At 41.5% G+C, this 19344-nt stretch overlaps 1 protein-coding gene across 2 annotated transcripts in view; it reads right to left on the bottom strand.

The window, feature by feature from the left end:
• TXLNB (taxilin beta) overlaps nt 1–19344 on the bottom strand; it is a 35404-nt gene that overhangs the window by 3510 nt on the left and 12550 nt on the right. For both annotated transcript variants that reach the window (XM_061378461.1, XM_061378460.1), the window contains 5 exons: nt 14084–14278; nt 12298–12417; nt 7469–7543; nt 2256–2348; nt 1037–1132 (listed from right to left, as the gene is read on the bottom strand). In XM_061378461.1, the coding sequence (XP_061234445.1) occupies nt 1037–1132; nt 2256–2348; nt 7469–7543; nt 12298–12417; nt 14084–14278 (579 nt within the window). The remainder of the gene's footprint in view (nt 1–1036; nt 1133–2255; nt 2349–7468; nt 7544–12297; nt 12418–14083; nt 14279–19344) is intronic.

Here is a 19344-nt window from a genome sequence, read left to right as displayed (position 1 = left end):
CTGGCAGGTAGGAGATAATTTGAGATCTAGGTAGCTCTCACAAGGCTGCCAGGTAGCTGGCTTTTGCCAACTGCTCTACAATAACTATGGTCTTTTGTACTGAAGCTTCAGGAGGAAATTCAGCCATGTTACCTCACTGTATTAAGCATTCTCAGTCTCCATACAGATTGAGATCAATTTCACTCAAATATATTTGCAGGAGTACCTGTTGGTCTGTGGAGGTGGAAAAATGTAGTGGATGTCTGTGTAGACAAGCATCCAAAAGCCTACCTGGACATCCAGCGGGTGTGAATTTTGGGGAAAACAAGCTGTATTATATTTTTTGCTTATTTTGCTTCTAGATTCTGTGAAAGCAGCCTGAACCGGAACATTTTCTTGTTTCTACAGTCAATGAGGAAACAAGAGATACAGAAACCCAGAAACAGCAATAGCACAGATCTACAAGTCTAATCAGAAAGGTCTCGTCCGAGTTCAGTGTAAATTTGGGGTGAAATTTCGAGCAGCCTCTTATCTTATTTGGATGAGTTCCAACATGCTTATGAATTTCCTCTGCAATGCCCCTGTGACAGCAAGTTTAAAACCATGGTGAGCCACAGTACTTGCTTTTGGCTCTTAGAGTTTGCATACACAGAAAGTTAATGAAAGGCGTAAATTTGAAGTTCATTAGCTAGACCACATTAATTCCCTGGGAGGATGCTCTTATGCAGAAAGAAAGTTGCATGAAGTGAACTAATGCCAATTTGCTTCTGTGTGACAGCATTAACAATCACACATTTTTAGAGCACTTAAAATTCACAGTTACATAATTCAGATTCTCATGGACGTAATGAATGCCTCTGAACAACCTAAAAGCCCCAGCAGCTGGGGTTGTCTTTTTGTGTGAATATATCTAATTACCAAGGGAGCTGGAAAAAAAGACCCTTAGATTCAAGAACAAATTTTTCATTGACTTCTGGCAGTTTCAGGTCACCACATCTCATAGTTAAAGCTTTATGTGGGGAAAGAAGTGCATCCTGAGAAGAAAATGACTGTTCACCTCTTCAATCATGTCCAGTAATGCTCTGTTACAGTTCTCAAACCTGGATTTCCATGTAGCAGTATCCTTTTCCAACTTCTTCATTTTCTTTGTCATCTACAGAAGCAGGAGGAAAAGCTGAATCACAACAGGAAGTACATGCTGAAGATTAAATTAGGACAGTCCTTTTATTCAGGTCTTTGGCTGTACTCATAACTCTGCTACCAGCAGCTGTAGTGGCTGTGCTAAGTAATAATTTATGGTAAAGGATGGATTTTGTTTTATGTATCTGCCATATAACTTTCAGCCTTCAGTCTGCAGTCCTAAAGTAGGACCAGTTGATTATGTGGATATAAGTATAGCCAAATCCCACATTACAAACTATCACAAAAACAAAAGGCAAAGAAAATGTGACATTATTCTATTTGTCTCTTTACCAGACTACAGTGTTAGATTGCTGGGAAGTCAAAAAAGGGCTTGCATCTTCTGAGCCAGCACTGCCAAGGAAGTTCCCTCTGGATTAGTCATCTCTATGCTACCTCTAAAATACACCACTACCTAAACAGCATCATTTTTCCATTTGGTTTTCTGCAGACTGAACTGTCTGTGCAAATCCTTAGTGGTTGCTTGGGTCAGGGCATCAGGAATATGGGCCCCAGTGGCAGAGCAGAACATCATTTATTGTGAAAGTGGATTCAACATGTGGGTGTGTTTGGTTTTTGACTCCTGTTCACTACAGGAAATAAGTACACCAGCAGCAGCGAAACATCCACTTGGGCTTAATGGTGGGAAGGTGTTGATGGGCTTCAGATCTGCCTGTCTGTGCCGGTAGGAAGATGTGTAGCCTGTGTCAACCTTTCTGTACCAGTGTCAGTCACCCAGCAGGCTCTGGGCACTCCTGGAGACATGGGCTGACATGCAGCTTCAGACTCCCCATTCAATATCTCTGGAGGGGTCTGTACCCAACCACCACATTAACTTCTAGGTAAAATGATTGTTCTTCCAGGGAAATTTTGGTTTTATCTGAAAGGGAAAGTAAAATGTTCAGGTTACATTGCTGAAGTGTAAGCTGCTATCGGTTGTGGCTAAGTGTGCCCCAGACCTTATTTGAATGCTGATGAGATTGTTCTCCAAAATGTGCAGAAATGGTCCCATTCCAGATGAAATTATTGCAGGGAGAAATACCAAAATTTAAAAGGAAAGTGTGAAGCATAGAGTTCAGGTATGAGCTGCTACTCACTTTCTCCATCTCCTGTTTGAATGTGGCAAACACTTCATTGCTTTTGGTCAATGTTTTCTGAAATTCTTCAAACCTTTCAGAGTAGAGAGTGATCTGCATTAACACAGAAAAAAAAGCACAGTAAAATTTCAGAGTCTCCAGGGTGGTGAACTTCCTCTTTGGTAGAAGATATTAAGTTTTGTGTTTGGGCAAGCAAATTAGCTTCTGTTTGGAGACCATGAAACACAAACATAAGGGAACTGAGACTCTCTGCATCTTTTTAAGGTTGCAAGCTATTATGATTCTCTGTTGCAGAAAGGTAAATGGAGGAAAAATAGAAGACCGAGGCCAGTGATTTTAAAAAGACCTGGGAAATATGGGTGCCTTATTCTCCTGAATGTTGCAGCTATGGCATCTCTAAACTGGGTGCTCAGAAGCAAAAGAGTTCTCTAGAAGCAGAGACTTCTGAAAACATTTCTCTTGGTAACTACAGGGACTATAGAGGGCAGCATCAAAGTCTGAAAAGCTTTCTACTCCCTTCCTTTCCTCACAGGCCCTGTATACTTCTATGTAGAATTGTGGTTGAAATCTAAAGGAAAGGACTCCTAGGATGACCTACAGAATGGAAAATGATAATGTGATACCTGAGCCCATGTCCATGGTCAGGGACTAACCTGATCTGGTCCAACCGCTGATGCTGTGCAGAACCAGGCAGTGGGATTAAATCAAGGTGAGAGCCAGCATGGTGAGGGCTAAGCTCTAAGCTTTGTTTAACCATGTAGACATTGCCAGACTCAAACTTTAACCTGTGGACATAAGCTCTGGCAGGCTTTAGAGGGGGAGCTGAGTACTACCCTGTGTAAACTGCTTCTGATGTCCAAGTGAACTGTGGGAGAGGTATCTACACCACAGCCACAGTTTCCCCTCTTCCATCTTTCCAGTCCCCACTTGGTGGCTCAGGCTGTGGCTAGGAGCTGCACCAGGCAGCACTTGATGTGCTTCACTGGACTCCACTGTTGGAAGAGGAGCATTGCTGTTCCCTTCCTATGTTATCTGACATACAGGGTAGCCCCAGCACTAAGCAAAATCCACCCTTGGCTTCACACCCCTGTAATCCTGCACTAGATCCCTTCCAGCTTTGTCTCTGCTCGTGGTTTGAGTGAGCTGAGAGGGCACCTTGTCAGCTCTGTTTCGTAGCCTGCCTGTGTGCTGCAGCTGCAGGCAAGGCCAGCAAAGGCAGAGAAAATAATCCCCTGACAGCCTCTTCTGCCAGTTTCACTTCACTTCATGAAGCAGAGCAGAAGAAAGATCTGTTGCAATGTACCAGCGTTTAAGACTATTAGGGCTCCATATTTTGCTATCAGTTTATACTAGGTAGCCATGTGGAAACTCATCTGTGGCTGTATTTTGTCAGTGATCCAGACTTTTATATATAAAAAAACCCACTACATTTCCAAAGGTCTGAGATCAGTTTTTCTGTAAGAAGAGCAGCTCCATCTCATCCACTTCTATCTGGTTCCAGAGCACCCCCAGCAATGTTTAGGTGACTGGAGATTTCATCTGCCCAGCCTGACAGCTCTCATTAGAAGAGTGACTGGTGTTACATGCAGTGGCTGAGGCAGGGTGGGTGCAGAGTGATGGGAGATTCAAGAACAGTCTGCACTATTCAGGTGTCTGGCTGGAGGCTAACTGCCCTCTTCACACCAGCAGGGTGCTGACTAAATGACCACCTAGGAGCTTGTATTCTGTGTGGTGCCAGCCAACACACACCCTCCCCTGGTGCCTACTCTGCAGTTACTGAGGAAAAGAAGATTTAGAAAATGTGGTGAATAGTGGGTGGGTTTAATTCTGATTTTGAAATCAGAACACCTAACGTTATATTGTGTTTCACATTCATTCTGGCTAGTTGTTATGATGCCCCATGTCATGGCTGTAACTTCAGTGTACTATGGATGTGCCTGAGGTAAGTTTAAACTAGGTAGTTAGGGTCTTGGTGGCTGTGAACAAGGCACTGGCTGCAGCCCTTGCCCACTGAGCTGGGTGAAGGCATGGGAGATTAGTCTGCGTAGAGCTTGTGATGCCAAAATCAGAAGTAGCTGACAAAGTGTATTTGCACCAGGCTGTAGCCAGAGCTGTGACCTATGCACAAACATAAACTCTAAGGGATTTGTTTTAGCAGCTAGAGTGCCACAGCATAAGTGGGACACTGATACTGAGACATTTGAAATAGATGTCATGGCTCTAAGGAGAAATGCCTGAGCATCCCAAAGCCAATTAAAGGAGCAGGAGTGAGAGCAAGTGAATTGAGATTTCTAGCCCTGAGCCATTGTCTTAAAAACCTCACCTCAGTTCTCTGCCTCTGCTTTTCCTTTCCAACTTTTGCCTATTGTTTAAATAGACTGAAAACCTTTTAGGCTTGAACAGGGCAAACTCTGATCTCAGCTGGGGCCTGAGGCAATATCATAGCACCAAGAATAGCTTATGCAATTTAAATTTGAATAATAAATTAATGTTTCCACAGTGGCTGGGAACAGCATGTGAGAGCTGTCTCTCAGTAGGAGCATGCACTCCTGCTCCTCAGTTAGGGAGATGAGGGCCCCCTCACTGCTGCGCACCATCCATCCAGTGGCCCTGACAACATGGGCAGGGGGAGCACAGGCAGTGCTGCTGCCAGGTGAGGACTGAGAGCAAGGCTTCGGGAAGTAAGGATATCTCAGCATCATCATGCTGTGAGGGTGCTACAGCGAGGACACCCCTTTGGCCCGGTTAAGTTCTTGATTGCCATAGCCCAGTGATTGCACTATGCCAGCTGCTGAAAATTAAAGGCCTTGGCTGACTTTTATCTTCTCACTTTGTTTCAAAGCACAAAGCTAAAAGTGTCTTCCTAAGCAACATGCCTGGAGAGGGTGTGAAGCGTCCTGGGAAGCACCAGTGTGGTTTGGGTGTATTCCCTCAGCTGGTGCCAGATCTCTGTCACCATTTGGAGGGCCAGATTTGGCCACCTCAGGCAGACTGTGCTACCCAGAGACAGGCTTGAAAATCATTTCCCCTGATGTGGCAGGCAGGTGTGAAAATGATGCCCCCTGATTCCTTCCAGCTCAAGGAAACAGTGGGTGTTCATCATCTCCTCTAAAATGGAGTGATATCTCACTCACTCACTATAGCAGACCATGGGGGCTGTATTATGGCTTCTCCTTATCTCACTGACCAACGTCTTCTCATAGTTTCCATGGAGCTGTTCCTCTGTTAATATCTATTTGTTGTTTTTTGCTGTTTGCATCAAGGAGCTCTTTATGCTGTTTCTCTTCTGTACTTCCACAATGGCACCTGGTCCATGAGGGAGGCCCTTCAGTGCCTACTATACTGGAAATAGTAATAATAATAATAGTAGTAATAATAATAATGATGTTATTCTTTCCAGTAATTCCAAATGGAGGTTACTGTGTAGGTGACAGAGCTCTCACACTTGAGCTCTAACTAATGCATATTTCATTTCAAAAAGTGAATCACTTAATTTTCATGTACCCAAGTCTGCAAAAGGCACATATATTACCAATGCCTTTGCAGACTTGTTTGACTGGATTGTTCTAAAACCAATTTTACTATTTCAAATGTATGCTTCATATATTCTTGCTTTTATCAGTATCTTCAGTTTCATTAAACTGTCTACAGAGGTCTGCTTCCATACAAACTCTTTCTGGTTAAACATAAAAGTGTAATTAAAACCACTCTGAGAAAATTGGGAGCAGGTTTGCAGTTGGGACATACTCAGCTGGAGGCCTTTGAGGTTTGATTGCAGAACCTGTCAAACTGGTGTCAGCAGCAGTTTATGGGATGTTCTTTGGTGCATTACCAGCTTATCTCAGCCTTTGAAAAAACATGTAAAGGACCAAACCCCTCTTAGCGTGTTTCCAGGTTATCTGTTTAATGATAGCCTTTCTTGACTGCTCAACAGGTAGGAATTAGAACATCTATAAGGGCAGAGCTGGAACAACTTCCCAGTATGACTAACTGTGAACAAGGGCTTGGAAGGGACTTCCTGAGGGGTGAGGAGATGAGCAGCTGCAGGGGGGCTGAAGGACTGACACCCTCCCCACTCCCCAAAGCTCTGCTGGGGAGGACCTTTCTTGCAGACAAGTTAAAGAAGATAAATCTACATGGCTGTTTTTGTAAGTCTAGGAAAATCTACTAATGCTATCTCTTTTTGATGTGAAAGTCCAAAGTCAAACATGTAATTGTGTGTTCTCACTTGCATTAAAGGTGGATTATTGCATTACTTTCAAAGTGTAGCATGTACTGCCTGTTTCTTGTTTTTACTGCTTTTCACTGCAGCCTGACTCTTACTATAATTTTGGCAAGCATTTTTACTTTGTTGAATGTTTCAAATTCCAGCCAAACACTGAAATCCTTTGTATAAGCCCTTAGCAGGCAGAATTCCTGCTGAAGTTAATGAAAATGTTGCCTTCACACCGCAGTACAGAAAATCCCATGAGCACATCAGCTCCAGTTTGGTAAATGTGTTTCATGGTATGTACGTACTCCAGTGCTTCGTTGGATTAGAAACCTGCCTGAAGTGTAGTTACAGTGAATAATCAAGCCAAGGCACACATATTGTTATGTAGTTGAGTACTTTAAACACTCATAAATCATAGTATTATAGAACAGTTAGGGTTGGAAGGGACCTTAAACATCATCTAGTTCCAACCCCCTGCCACAGGCAGCGATGCCTTGCACTAGACCGGGTTGCTTAATGTCACATCCAGCCTGGCCTGAACACTGCTATGGAAGGGGTATCTACAACTTCTCTAGGCAACCTGTGCCAGTGCCTCACCAACCTCATAGTAAAGATTTTCTTCCCTAGATCTAATTCAAATCTACCCTCATGCAGTTTAAAGCCATTACCCCTTGCTCTATCACTACAGGTCCTGATACAAAGCCCATCCCCACATTTATTGTAAGCCCCCTTTAGGTACTGTAAAGCTGCTATAAGATCTCCCTGGAGCCTTCTCTTCTCCAGACTAAAAAACCCACATACCACAGTATGATTTGCAGTATGGATTTTACCTTACAGTTGGCTTGAAAATAACCTGTCCCCTTTGCAATAGCCTATGGGTTGCAGAATGAGGCTAGTGGGAATACATATAAAGTAGTGTGGATACTTTACCTGGAACATGTCTCATGGGTTAAAAACGGGGAAACAAAGGCACACCATGCAATCACCTCTCCTACGTCACCTGTGCCTGCAGGACAGTCTCTTGCTCCTTTAACATTTTGGCCTGGAGCTTCCATTCTGCAGCTTGATTCAGGAGCTGGGTTTTGGGCAACAGAGAAAAAAATGTTAGGTCCCTAGTGTACCAGTTGGGAATCCTCATCCTCCACCTACCTGTGATTTGCCACTACTACCGTGATAAGGAGTAATCTAACTCTTGGACGAATGTAGAGGAGTTAGGCAAGATAGAGTACCTAGTGCTATCCTGAGACATGGAACAGGGTTTCCAAAGGCATATTTGAATATGAGTTCAAAACCTACTTGGAATGAAGTTGCAGCACAGTGGGCTCTAGAAAGTGTGGTATTTAACCATATCTTCAGCAGACTTCTAGAAAATGGTTATAATACTTTCTGGCACTTTCATTTCAGCACAGCTCTGGCCAAATTCCTGCTTTCCAGTGAATGGCAAACTCCCCTTTGCATTAATGACCAGGACTTAGCACACAGGTATGGTCACAGCCAGATGTGCCTCAGAAAATCTGTGAGCTTTCAGAAATTTATTATGTCATTTCATGACATAGTAAATGTCATATGCTTTTTGGTACCTATTATCTTTGAGCTCCATTTCCATTGACACGTTCTCAGTGGAGTATCCCAGCTCAGGGTGATAAATGCCTTACTTAGATCAAGGAGGCAGCCTGGGAAGAACTTGGCTGCAGTGTTATCCCTGGCTGCTCCTGGGAAGATGTGATTCCCCACTTTAAGGTATTTGGCAAAATGATATTATGAAGTGCAGGCTGCAGATGGAAGGGTTGGTCAAGTCTGAATGAATTGTAGGAATGAACTGTACAGAGACTTTTCCAGGCTGCAGTTCTGAGTCAGCACTTCTAAAGTGCATGGCAATGTTATAGCAATTGGTTTAATCTGAAAGCCGAAACATTTACTGAAGTGTTAAAAGAAATGTGCCTATTGCCCACCATACATTTGTAAAGGGTTTTACTGGTTAGGCCAAATGTGTTTTAGAAAAAGAATGTTAATGATAGCTTTGAGAAATGAGGTAGAAACAAATCAGTTTACCACAGGACTTTCTTCTGTTGGATTAAATTGTACTGCTTATAACACCTCTGTTGGGCTCTGAAAATATGTTGATAATAAAAGTACCATGTAAGTCAATAGATCCTACTCTCATATTGGAAGTGAAAGGTGAGGAGAACCACATGCAGAAAATGCATTTGACTCCTCATTAAAACTTTTATTCTAACCATTTTGCTGGAAATAACACACATAAACTACTTGAATACCACCTGGCAAAAGAGCTAAGAATGTACCCTACAAATGCTGACTGAACAACAAAATGAATTCCCTCCTTACCACTATTCATGGCACAGAGACTATTTGAATTAGACTTGTTGCCAACACATTTATATATATATATAAGGTCTAGAGAAATATTTCTTCCATCAATTTGCCCTTTTGATTTAGACCCACTTATTTTTTACCATCTACAATTACCTAGACAAGAATCTACACAGCTCAAGTACGCATTTTATGAAGCAATAGTGCATTGTGTTTTATACCTACATCTTAATATTTATTTTGAGAATTTAATCTAATGCTTGATTTAATGGAGATGAGTCAAATTCTTGTGTTAAGATCTTGTTGACTAAAATTTCAAATAGGTTGTGTCGTGACCAGTAAAAAGAGATGGTATGAGTAGGCCTGGATTAAATGAGCCTCAGTTCGTGCATTTGTTTTCTTGGGAGACAGTATGTTTTACATACAGAGAAATAATTAGTTTGGCCTTTTTTTTAAGTTTGGATGAAATCTGGATTTTTAAGATTCCCCTTTTTCTTCTTTTTTTTTTTTTTTAATGAATTCTAGGGTGTCTGGTTTGAATGATTTAATGAAAAGTGCTTTGGAAAGCTTCAGAGCTACCTAGTCTATAAGGCCAATTATTACTTCCAAGAACTGGGCTATTATCTGTATTGTTTAAATCTCAACTACGATTGCCTTCATGCCCATGGTGCTTGGGATAATGTAGAGGTCCCACCTCCTGCACCACATCTTCTGCCACAGCACGAGATGGACAGCAAAGGCTAAGAAAAGTTGCTTCTTTTGCCTGTACTCTCTCTTACTGACCCACATAACTTCTGCAGCCAGTACAAGTTCAAAAATTACTAAAATCTTCTATAATGAAAGAAAGCCACAGAGAGGCTTGCTCAAATTAGCATGTGCTCTTATGCAGCCTGAGGTCATCTGCAAACACCAAGCTGGGAGAAAACAAGTCAGGAGAACTGATACATTTATTAATAGGCTATGAAGTGGTAAAAAGGAGGCCAGAGTATAAAGAAATGAATAAATATTGCATGTGGTGTTTACAAAGCAGCACTTCAGTGAAGTGTAGTGATCTTACACTATATTATTAGAGCAGTGATAGCTGCTGGAGGCCCAGACAGCCACATCATGCTCAGGAATTAAAGAACCAGTCCCCAGGAACATACATTCCCATTTAATGACATAGATCTAGGGACTGGCTTAGTGAAAATTAAGCTTCCCTTTTCGCTGCAAGACTCTGCAAGTTCCAATTATGTAGAAATCTGATCAATACCTTCCAGTCATATACTTGAAAGCCACAGAGGATTTAAATTGCAATTAATTGCACATCAAAGTTTCCATTACAAGTGCTAACAATGTACAGTATGGGGAGAAAGTCCAAGGAGTGCTGAGCAGTTAGGGGTTATAGTAAAATTGAATCTTTAGGTCAATCTGACCCTTTGGAAAGGCCACACAGTATGAACCATTGCTGCTTATATAGGAATTGCATTCTTTGTTGCACATGTAGAATGGATTGTGGAAGCAATGAGACAATCTGCCTACTGAGATGTGAAGTACAGAGGTTGCAGGAGACGACATTTCTCCTAGTGTGAGGTAAAGAAGTTTTGTATAGGGGCAAAGATTCCTACATGAAAGAACTACCTAGGAAGACATCAAACTGAGCCTACAAGGAGTAATCAAATGGACAAAAGAATAGAGAAAAAAATCATTTAAAGACCTTTGCAAAATCCTGCACCAAAAGTCATGTGTAGAGATGTAAGAAAATGGTGCCGAGAGAAAGGTTTTGAAAGCTGTTGCCTCAGATGACAGGATACTGAAAAACAGTAAGGCTCTGGCTTTGCACACTACTGAGCTGGAGAGAAATTAATCTGAATGAGAGGACTCCATCAAAACTACTTTGATTTCATACATACAGATATATATACATTACTCCCACAGACATTAGCACAATAGCTGGGTGGGTGGGACTAAGAGCTCAGCAATAGGATTAAGGTGGGAGACAAGTGTAGGCCAGCTCTCTGGGTTCTGGGCTACCTGTGATGAATCATGGCATGCTAATCATGCCTTGACTTGTAGCATGGCTTTTGGCCAGTCACTTCAGTTCTTCAGCTAAATCTACTTTGCTCTAAGGTGATGTTAGCCATACATCACCAGCCTCCATCAAAGGCAGGGTTTTTAAGCATTACTTTGGACAGTATAAAAAAGTATTCTTTGTGCATGGTGCATATCATTATACGCCCACTGCCTAAAGGCTTTGTAGCTTCTTTTCAAACCTGCTGTTTCCTAGGTGCTAGTCATACATAGCAAAGCCACAAAGGAAATCTCCCACTCCCAAATGTAGATAGTGATGACGTTCACTGCCTTAGAAGAAATTAAAATACCAAAACTGGGCATATCAGTTCTGGATAAACTACACAAAGATCTGGCTAGGAACAGGGCCAGTCACAGGCAAAGACAACCCCAAAATGTTCTGTGGGGCACAGTAAGAAAGATCATTGATACAAAACTGTATATGTCAGTTTTCTTCTGTTGTTTTTGTTGGTGTTTTTTTTGTTTGCTTGGATTTTTTTTTTTTTTTGTTTGCTTGGGAGTTTTTTTGTGGCTTGTTTGGTTTTGTTGTTTGGTTGTTTTTTCACCCAGTATCTGAAATCTGGTACTATGTAGCAGAACTGTGACAGCAATAAAGTAAGCCCAAATTTGCTTTGTCATTGCAAGGGATTTCTTGGAAATGTTTCCTGGGATTTGCACCTGCCAATAACCAATGGTCATGAATGAAATTTTGGGGTTTGTCTTTACATGGGCATCACAGGGAAAGAAAATAACTGAGCTGGACCAAAAATTGTCATGCAGTGACATGCAGATGTGCACACAGTGAGCCCTTAGCTCCTCTTCCCCCTCAGCCTTTAGCTGGGAGTAAAGCTGAGCAGGAGTGGGTATTCCAGCCACTAGATCAGTGCAGAGATCTTGTGCAGTTATGGGATGATAGTAAAATTGAATCCCTAGGTCAAATTGAACTTTGGGAAGTCCATACAGTATAAGATCAGTGCAGCCTCCTCCATCAGACCCACAGGAGGATGTCTGGGGACGTTATGAGCCTAGGGGGATAGTAACCTTCAGCCATCTCATGTTAATCCCATGTTCTTGTTCTCCTCTCTGGCTGTTTAAATATGCTCATTTATCATGTGGGGAGATAGAGTATCAAATATCATAGCCTTTTGAAAACTAATGGCATCACCTGACCAATCATGATGATTCAACTGTGTAGTAACGCTGAGTTAGCTAGAGCAGTCTGTGCTCTAACCTACCACTCTGCAGTTAGCTTCCAAATCTGTAAATGGCAATGGAAGCAGCCTTTCAGATGCTGTTTCTTTACATTCAGCATTGACAGTAGCAATAAAAGCATCTCTGCTACTGTAACCCAGCTCGGACCCGAAGAACCAATGCATTAGTGAGATAGCATGCAGGGCTCATTTTGACCTAAGGTTAGGAAAGAGGCAGGCAGATTAGAAGGACAGGTACATATTCCTTTTCTTTCTGATGTCGCTCCTCGGCTTCCTTCATCATTTCCTGAGACTGCTCCAACTTGGCATCCACCAGTTTCTGTTGAAGTTCTCTGTGCTTAAATATTTTATCAAGGTGCTGTAAGAAAATAAGTTCTGCTGAATGTGCAGCTTTAGTTATGTATACAGAGCTTCATGCTCACACACGTACAGCTGTCTACTGGAACGCTCATAAGAAAAAAACATTGCAAAACAGGAAGAATCCCACCCTACTGCAATCATTAAAAAACTACAGCACTGACAAGAACAAATTGTGCCAGAATTTGCATGGGAAAAGAAACCTGTTTACATTACCTATTTTGATTTATTTTATGAATATAAAATAAAATAATAAAGTAAAATAAAATAAAATACTTTAGAGTCTTTACCAGTTCCATAGTCTAGATATGAAGTCATCAGTACAATCCAATATAACTGAAGATCAAATAATTGCTCATCAATAGAAAACATGCAGGAGGGACACTTTTTTAAGCTGTTAACTGGCCAGCAGATCTAAGCCACTGTGTAGATAAATATGTAGATACATTGCACCTGCTGTACACAGCTCTGTAAGTACAAGCCCCGTACACACCCTTTGCTCTGGCCATACACACACAACATGGGCTTGGAGGGCCTGGGTGAAAGTACATGAGTGGGGATGTGGAGATCAAACCAGCTGAGCCAGAGGTATCTTCTGCCCTGTATAATGTCTGGCTTCATGGTGACCTTTGCGAGGTAAATGTTGCTGATAGACCTCTTCATTCACTTTTGATTCGTTCATATAAAATTCATAGGAGCCAATATTCTGATTACACCCCTCTGTTTTTCATCTTCTTCTAGCAGAAACCACAAGACAGGAACGTACATTACCTTCATTCAGCAGAAGGCTTCATAAATGATTCAATAGATTTGGTAATGCATGTATTGTATTGGGCATTCCATATTTTAAGGACAGATTACTTATGTTTTATTCAGTATGATAATGTCTGATTGCACTGAGGCTCACAGTAAAAGTATTTAGAAACAATAAAAAGACCCCTTGTGGTGTTTTTTTAGCATTTGTCATAAAATACTAAAAAAAAAAGGTAGTTTGGGATCTTACTGAAGAGATGTTTTTGTGTCAAAATTTTCTGACCAACTCTAATGTGTACAGAACGAATAATTTCCCAGCTGGCTATTATCTGCCTGATCTTACGGTGAGCATTGTGCCTGCAAAAAAGAATCTATTCCAATGCAAAGGGCCTCCTTTATCTGTCATCTTAATTTTCTGCTTCTGAGAAAGGGTCAAAGCATTTACACCAGAGCCCATCAGACTCGTGTCTGAAGGGAACACAAGTGTACCTGGCATCAGCAACAAAGCAGGCTGTCCAAAAAGATGGCAGCTGGGAGGTGTTCTGGGGGTGACTTAGGGGAAGCAGGAAAGGAGAGCTGGGGAGATCCCTGGCGATTTGGGGAAGCTGTGAGAGGGACAGGGACGGCTGGCACTCCTCACTGCTTGGGTGTCTTGGCCCCTGTCCCCAGAGCGACAAGGGTGTGGTGGCTGCTGCAGGCAGGGTGCTGGTTCACACAACCCCTTGGCCTCAGAGTTTGTCACACAGAGTCTGGTTGGCTTGTTACATGCATAGGCCAGCTTGGGGTACTGCCCTTGTTATCTCCATGAGACATGGTAGCCAGCAGGAAGGACAGGCTAGCAATGCTTTCTGCTTTCCCTCAGTGAAACCAGGTTTGCTGCCTGTCCCTGTGGGCAGCCAGGGCATTGCTCTCACCTCTTCCCGCAGCTCATACTGGTCGATGATGCTTTTCAGCTTCTCTGCAAGCTCTGTGTTCTCCTGGCAGAGCTTCATGTTCCTCTCACTTTGCTGCTCGATCTGTGCTTGGATTTCACTCAGTGTGCCTTGAAAATGATTAGTTATTTCTTTCCTCTTCTCATCTTCCTCCCGTGCCCGCTGAATTGTTTCTTCCTGTTGTTAAATGGGAGAGAATGCAGTCATGTAAGACACATAATAAGAGGTTCGAGAAAGATACTGTTTCAGAGTAGCTTAATGCTTCCCTTTGAAGGATTATACATGTTTGTATTCCTCTGTGGAGATTTTCTTGCTTTCATCTGCTCCAGCATTAGGCATGATTCTAAATTTACAGAGCAAATTACATACTGGCCTTGAAAAAATTAGGGAACTAAGAATTTTCATTTACAAAGATGGATGTAGAGCAGTTTCAGATCAAAGCAAGCCTGGAAAGGGGGCATACATGCATGTCTTGATTCATGATACTGCAGCACAGCTTTTGATTTGGAAGAGGATATTCAGTGGAAGTAGTCAAAAGCACTTTTATCAAAATTCTTTTTGATTGAATCAAAAAATCACTCTTTAAATTGCCTCCTTTTAATTAGGAATCCTCATATCAAATTTATAGTTTTTTGGACTTCAATGTTTACGAGAAATCCATCACTTTCCACAGAATTCATCCCAATTCCTCAATCTTTCTTCCCTAGTTTTTTTAGTGACACCAGCATTTGCACTGATTTATTAGGTAATGCAATCAAGGAAAGCTTATGGTCTGTTTCTTACAGAATCAAAGCAAAGAATCAGAATTTTGCCTGGAGAACCCTGGAGATTATTTTTTTTTCCTTTAAAATTACTGAAATTCTGGTTTGGATTTGGATATAAAAGACAATGCAGAAAGAATCTGGATTCATTGCTTTAGATCCAGAAATATGGACTAGTTTTATTCCCTACTCATTTTCTTCCAGGGCAGTCTGCCCTTCTGTGGAATGTAATCCTGATGTGCAGTGGCTAGGACAGTATCTGCTGTAGTTACAAATCATGCCAGAATCACGCTAAGAATCCACTCTGCAGCATGTAAATGGCACACTCTAATGAGGTTTCAGCTATCGTAGTCATTTACATAAAAATCTCTGGTAACACTGCATATGGATAGTTTCTATAAATGTACTTGAATAAAGCCTTAGCTGACTCTAATGAGGTATAATTTATATCATAATTTTGACTTAAAAGGTGTCTTAAAGTAAGATGAATACCAAATGACCCTAACTCTACTTAGCATGCACTACACAAGCCTGATCTTGGACAGCTGCTGTTCAAGGCAGGGGATGTTTGTCCTTTAGCTCACCAGGGAGTGACAGAGATGACAACACCTTGGATGAGGGGAGGAAAGTATTGGAGCCATTAGTGCTAATAATACCATAGTGCAAAGAAATCACCAAGAAGCCCTGCTGTGCTCTTCAGTTCACACAAGAACACATGTGAGTACTCACAGACAGAGTAAAACAAAGTGTAAGCCCAGAAGGATTCTCACTCTTAAGTGGAAGAAATAGTTTCAGATAGAGCTGAGCAAATGACTTGGAGGGGTCCTGGTTCAGTCCCTGTGATGAAATTGGACACACACAAAGTTTGCAGCAAGGTGAAAGAGAAGCCCTCCAATATTTATTTATTTTTTACATTGGTGAGAATGATTTTAATTTAGCCTGAAACATTTTGCTTGACCAGAAATAGGGCTGTGTTGTTTGTAATCACTTTAAGGTTAGATCTTTTTAGTGCAATATTGAAATAGAAATGCTGTTCCAAAGTACAGTTAAAAATGCTACTTAGAAGGTGTTTTAAATCAGCTCCTTTAGCATTCCCAAATGAAACATTTTTTATTTCTTTTTTGAAAGGGTATGTTTACAAGCAGGTCCTTTTTATTTTTGTTCAAAACTTTGCCAGATTAAACTTGAATTCCTGGATAGCTTTTGGTCAAGTCAGAGCTCCATTTTACCTCTAATACACTGTTTGAAAAACTGCTCAAGCTTTTTAGTTCTCAATTGGATAGGTGCAGCCCTTGGCAGGGAGAAGAATGACCAGGTGCTCTCACATCAAGAAATCAAAGACAGAGTGAAAAATTGAACTTGCATGTCTGAAGTCATATTTCTATGGCTTCAAAACATCCTTCCTCAAAAGTACTTTATTGTTCCAGTGGATGAGATGGTGTTATAACATGTCACTGCTGTGATTTATAGCTCTCCGGAGTAATAAATCCAGCTGAATATAAACCAAAAAAATCAGTGGATGGTGCGCATGTCACACTGAACATTTCTGTTACAAGGTGAAATGAGACATTCCCTAGAGTAGCAATCACAGAAATGTAGGGGAAAAAAAAAAGAAAAAGAAAAACCAACCAAACCTCTGTGCATGTGTTACTCAGGGGATCTTATTTCCTCCTCATTCTCTCCTCTGAGCTAGAATAATTACACAGCACAGAGACAATACAAATATTCAAGGTTAAAGACATTAAGCCAGGAAGCATTTAGTTGCAGGGCACATTATTTCTCTTGACCTCTTCTGCTTCAGAGAAAAAGATATCTTAGGAAGATATTTGCTTGGGGATCTGGCTGTGTCCCAGAGGGCTCCTCAGAGTCCCTCATAAAACAGCAGTGACTTCTGAAATCCCTAAAATCCCAGGCAGATTAAGGGTGGGTGTGGGTGAGAAGAGCTGTCTGAACAGAAGGGCAACTGTGTGGCTAAGGCACTATGCAGGGACTTGCAGGCATTGCCTCTTCCCTGCCCAAAGGAACAAAACCTTCTGTGTTCCAGTGCTCTGCCATGCCAATGCTGCCAATACCCAGCTGATGGTAGGCTGGTGTCTGATCCCTAAGTTTCAATGTCAGAGGTTTCTAGGTTCTACTGGTAATACCCTGGAAATAGTAATAGGTCTTTGGAGGTGTCTATTTAAACCTGAGCCTCTACTAGCTGTAAAAGCCTATGCCTGAGGCTGCATCTACACTAGAGCCAGGGAGGGGGTCAGATGCCCAGATGCCACAAGCAGAGCTTTGCATCCCTGCCAGCTCTGTTCTGGGGCTCTGGTGCCAGCTCTGCTTTACCCACCTCACTGGACAGGCACAGTCTGGCAAACCCCAAATCACTGGCATCACCCAAGTTTTATTATCACAAGGCTGCAGCCCCATCTCTGCTTATACCTGTCTCCGTAAACTGAGAAAATGCATCTTTTTCCAACCAGTTCCTTAGTCTTTCCCATTTCAAGATGCCATCATGTAGACTGTTTTGTTTTGTGCTATTGCTGTAGAAGCTGAAATAACTGTGCAGAGTCCAGAGCTCCTGGCTTGCTTGGGTGTAGGGAGCAAGAGGGTGTCTGGGGTGGTGACTCAGCATCATCATGGTGAATTCGTAACTTGCAAACCATGATCGGCCTTGCCAGCTGCTTCACTCTGTGCTTATTCTCTTAATAGTTTGAAAGCAAGTGTTCAGTTTTAGTGAGAAAAAGAAGTCATTGAAAATTCTTTTAGATTTCTCCTTGCAGAAGACTGAAGTCTGACCAAAAACCATTATTGCCTTTCCTCTGCCCTTTCTTAGTCTTTGTGATCCACACCTACCCTATCAGAGATGTATCAAAGATTCTTGTGTCCTATTGCAGTACTGCTATCAGTCTTGCGATCTACTGCTTAAAACATAAAAATGCATTGAATAAAACCTTGCAAAATTAAGACAAGGATATTCCACAGTTTGGGATTTATCACGGGAATGTGTGATAATTTGCAAACAGAAGGGCAGGATTGTCTCTGGTCCTCATGCCTCCTTGGGGCAACTCAGGAAGACTGTTCGTCTGCTGAAGCCATATCAGCTGAGATGATATGAGTGCAGACTCTTCATTTTCAATTAATCATTCTCTTTGTTCCCAGGCATCATGGTCTGAGACAGTTTGGAGCTGAGCCTATAATCAAAGCTGTTGACTTTCGTAACATTTGCATGAAAGTCATTGCTTAATGCCTGATAGCAGGAAGGACAAGGGACCTGAGATGTTCATGTCACTACAAGATGCTAAATAACCACCAAACTGTCAGATAATTGACAGAACATGAATACGATGCAGAAAAAGGTGTTGCTGTTGGTCTTACCAGAGCTACTCTATTGCAGTGGGAACACATTCTGCTATTTCACGAATATTTATTCCGCTTTTATTGGAAGGAGAATTAAACATCTGTTTTCTGCTGTGAAGTGTAGCTGCAAGGAAATAATCTGGATAGCTGGGCTGTAAATAAATCAGATTTTGAGGCCAGTATCCAGTACTAACCAGAAATTTTTCTTCTCTGATCTGTCCTGTGGATTTTCAGCGCAGATCCACACTGCATATTCATCACCACTTGGCTGCACTGATATCCAGTTAATGGGAATTCCACACACCAGATGAGCGAAGATGACATTTACATGACGTGATGTGCATATAATGTACCACATGGTAAATCAGAGGAGGTTCGTGATCTGGACAGGCCAGATTCTCCTTTGCTATTGAAATGACGGAATCTCCTACACTTTGGAGCATAATCAGAAGTGTTAATCCCAAGAGTTAAAAAATTCTGAATCAGCTTTCAGTCCTGCCAAAACCAAAATAAAAGTTACTTAAGCAGAAGATTTTAAAAATAATATTTAATGGACTCTGCTGTTTTGGGCCCTCTCGGTACAGTCATAAGTGGAAGAAATTGGTATTAATTTAAATAAACAGAAGATGAGATTCTGGAGACGCACAGATCTCCAGGAGCTAAAGCTTAAAGGCGAATATTCCAAGAATTATGTTAATAATTCTTAGAGACAAAACCAAATAAAAATATTGAATGCTTTTGTTTATTAATTTACATTCCCATTCATTCTACAAGTCTATTTTGTCTTACTGTCTTATTTAATTATGGATTTTTTTACACTGAAAGCATAGGAACCAGAGGAAAGCTAATATTCTGGGTTTCTTGGAAAGTCTCCAAGTTCTTAGAAAGAAGTGGCAAAAATTTGAACACTTCTTCCTGCTACCTGATCAGCTCAGGTACCTTTCCTGGCTCACCTGGTAGAGGTACAGGATAAAAACCAGAACTGAGTCTGAAATTGATAGGTTTGTTTAGGAGACATAGTCCCAAAATAAAACAGTCCAACAAACAAAAAGATGCTGGGAAAAAGGCTTCTCTAAATGTAAAGATGAAATGTTTAATGAAGTATTTATATGCAAAGAGAGAGGAAAATCATGCACT

The sequence above is a fragment of the Neopsephotus bourkii genome, unplaced genomic scaffold (genome assembly GCF_033783945.1).
Source record: "Neopsephotus bourkii isolate Nb327-2 ecotype Australia unplaced genomic scaffold, CSIRO-AGI_Nbou_v1 NB_1765, whole genome shotgun sequence".
Lineage (NCBI taxonomy): Eukaryota > Metazoa > Chordata > Aves > Psittaciformes > Psittacidae > Neopsephotus > Neopsephotus bourkii.
The sequence above is the reverse complement of the archived record's forward strand: the minus strand, read 5'-3'. Positions and strand labels throughout refer to the sequence as shown.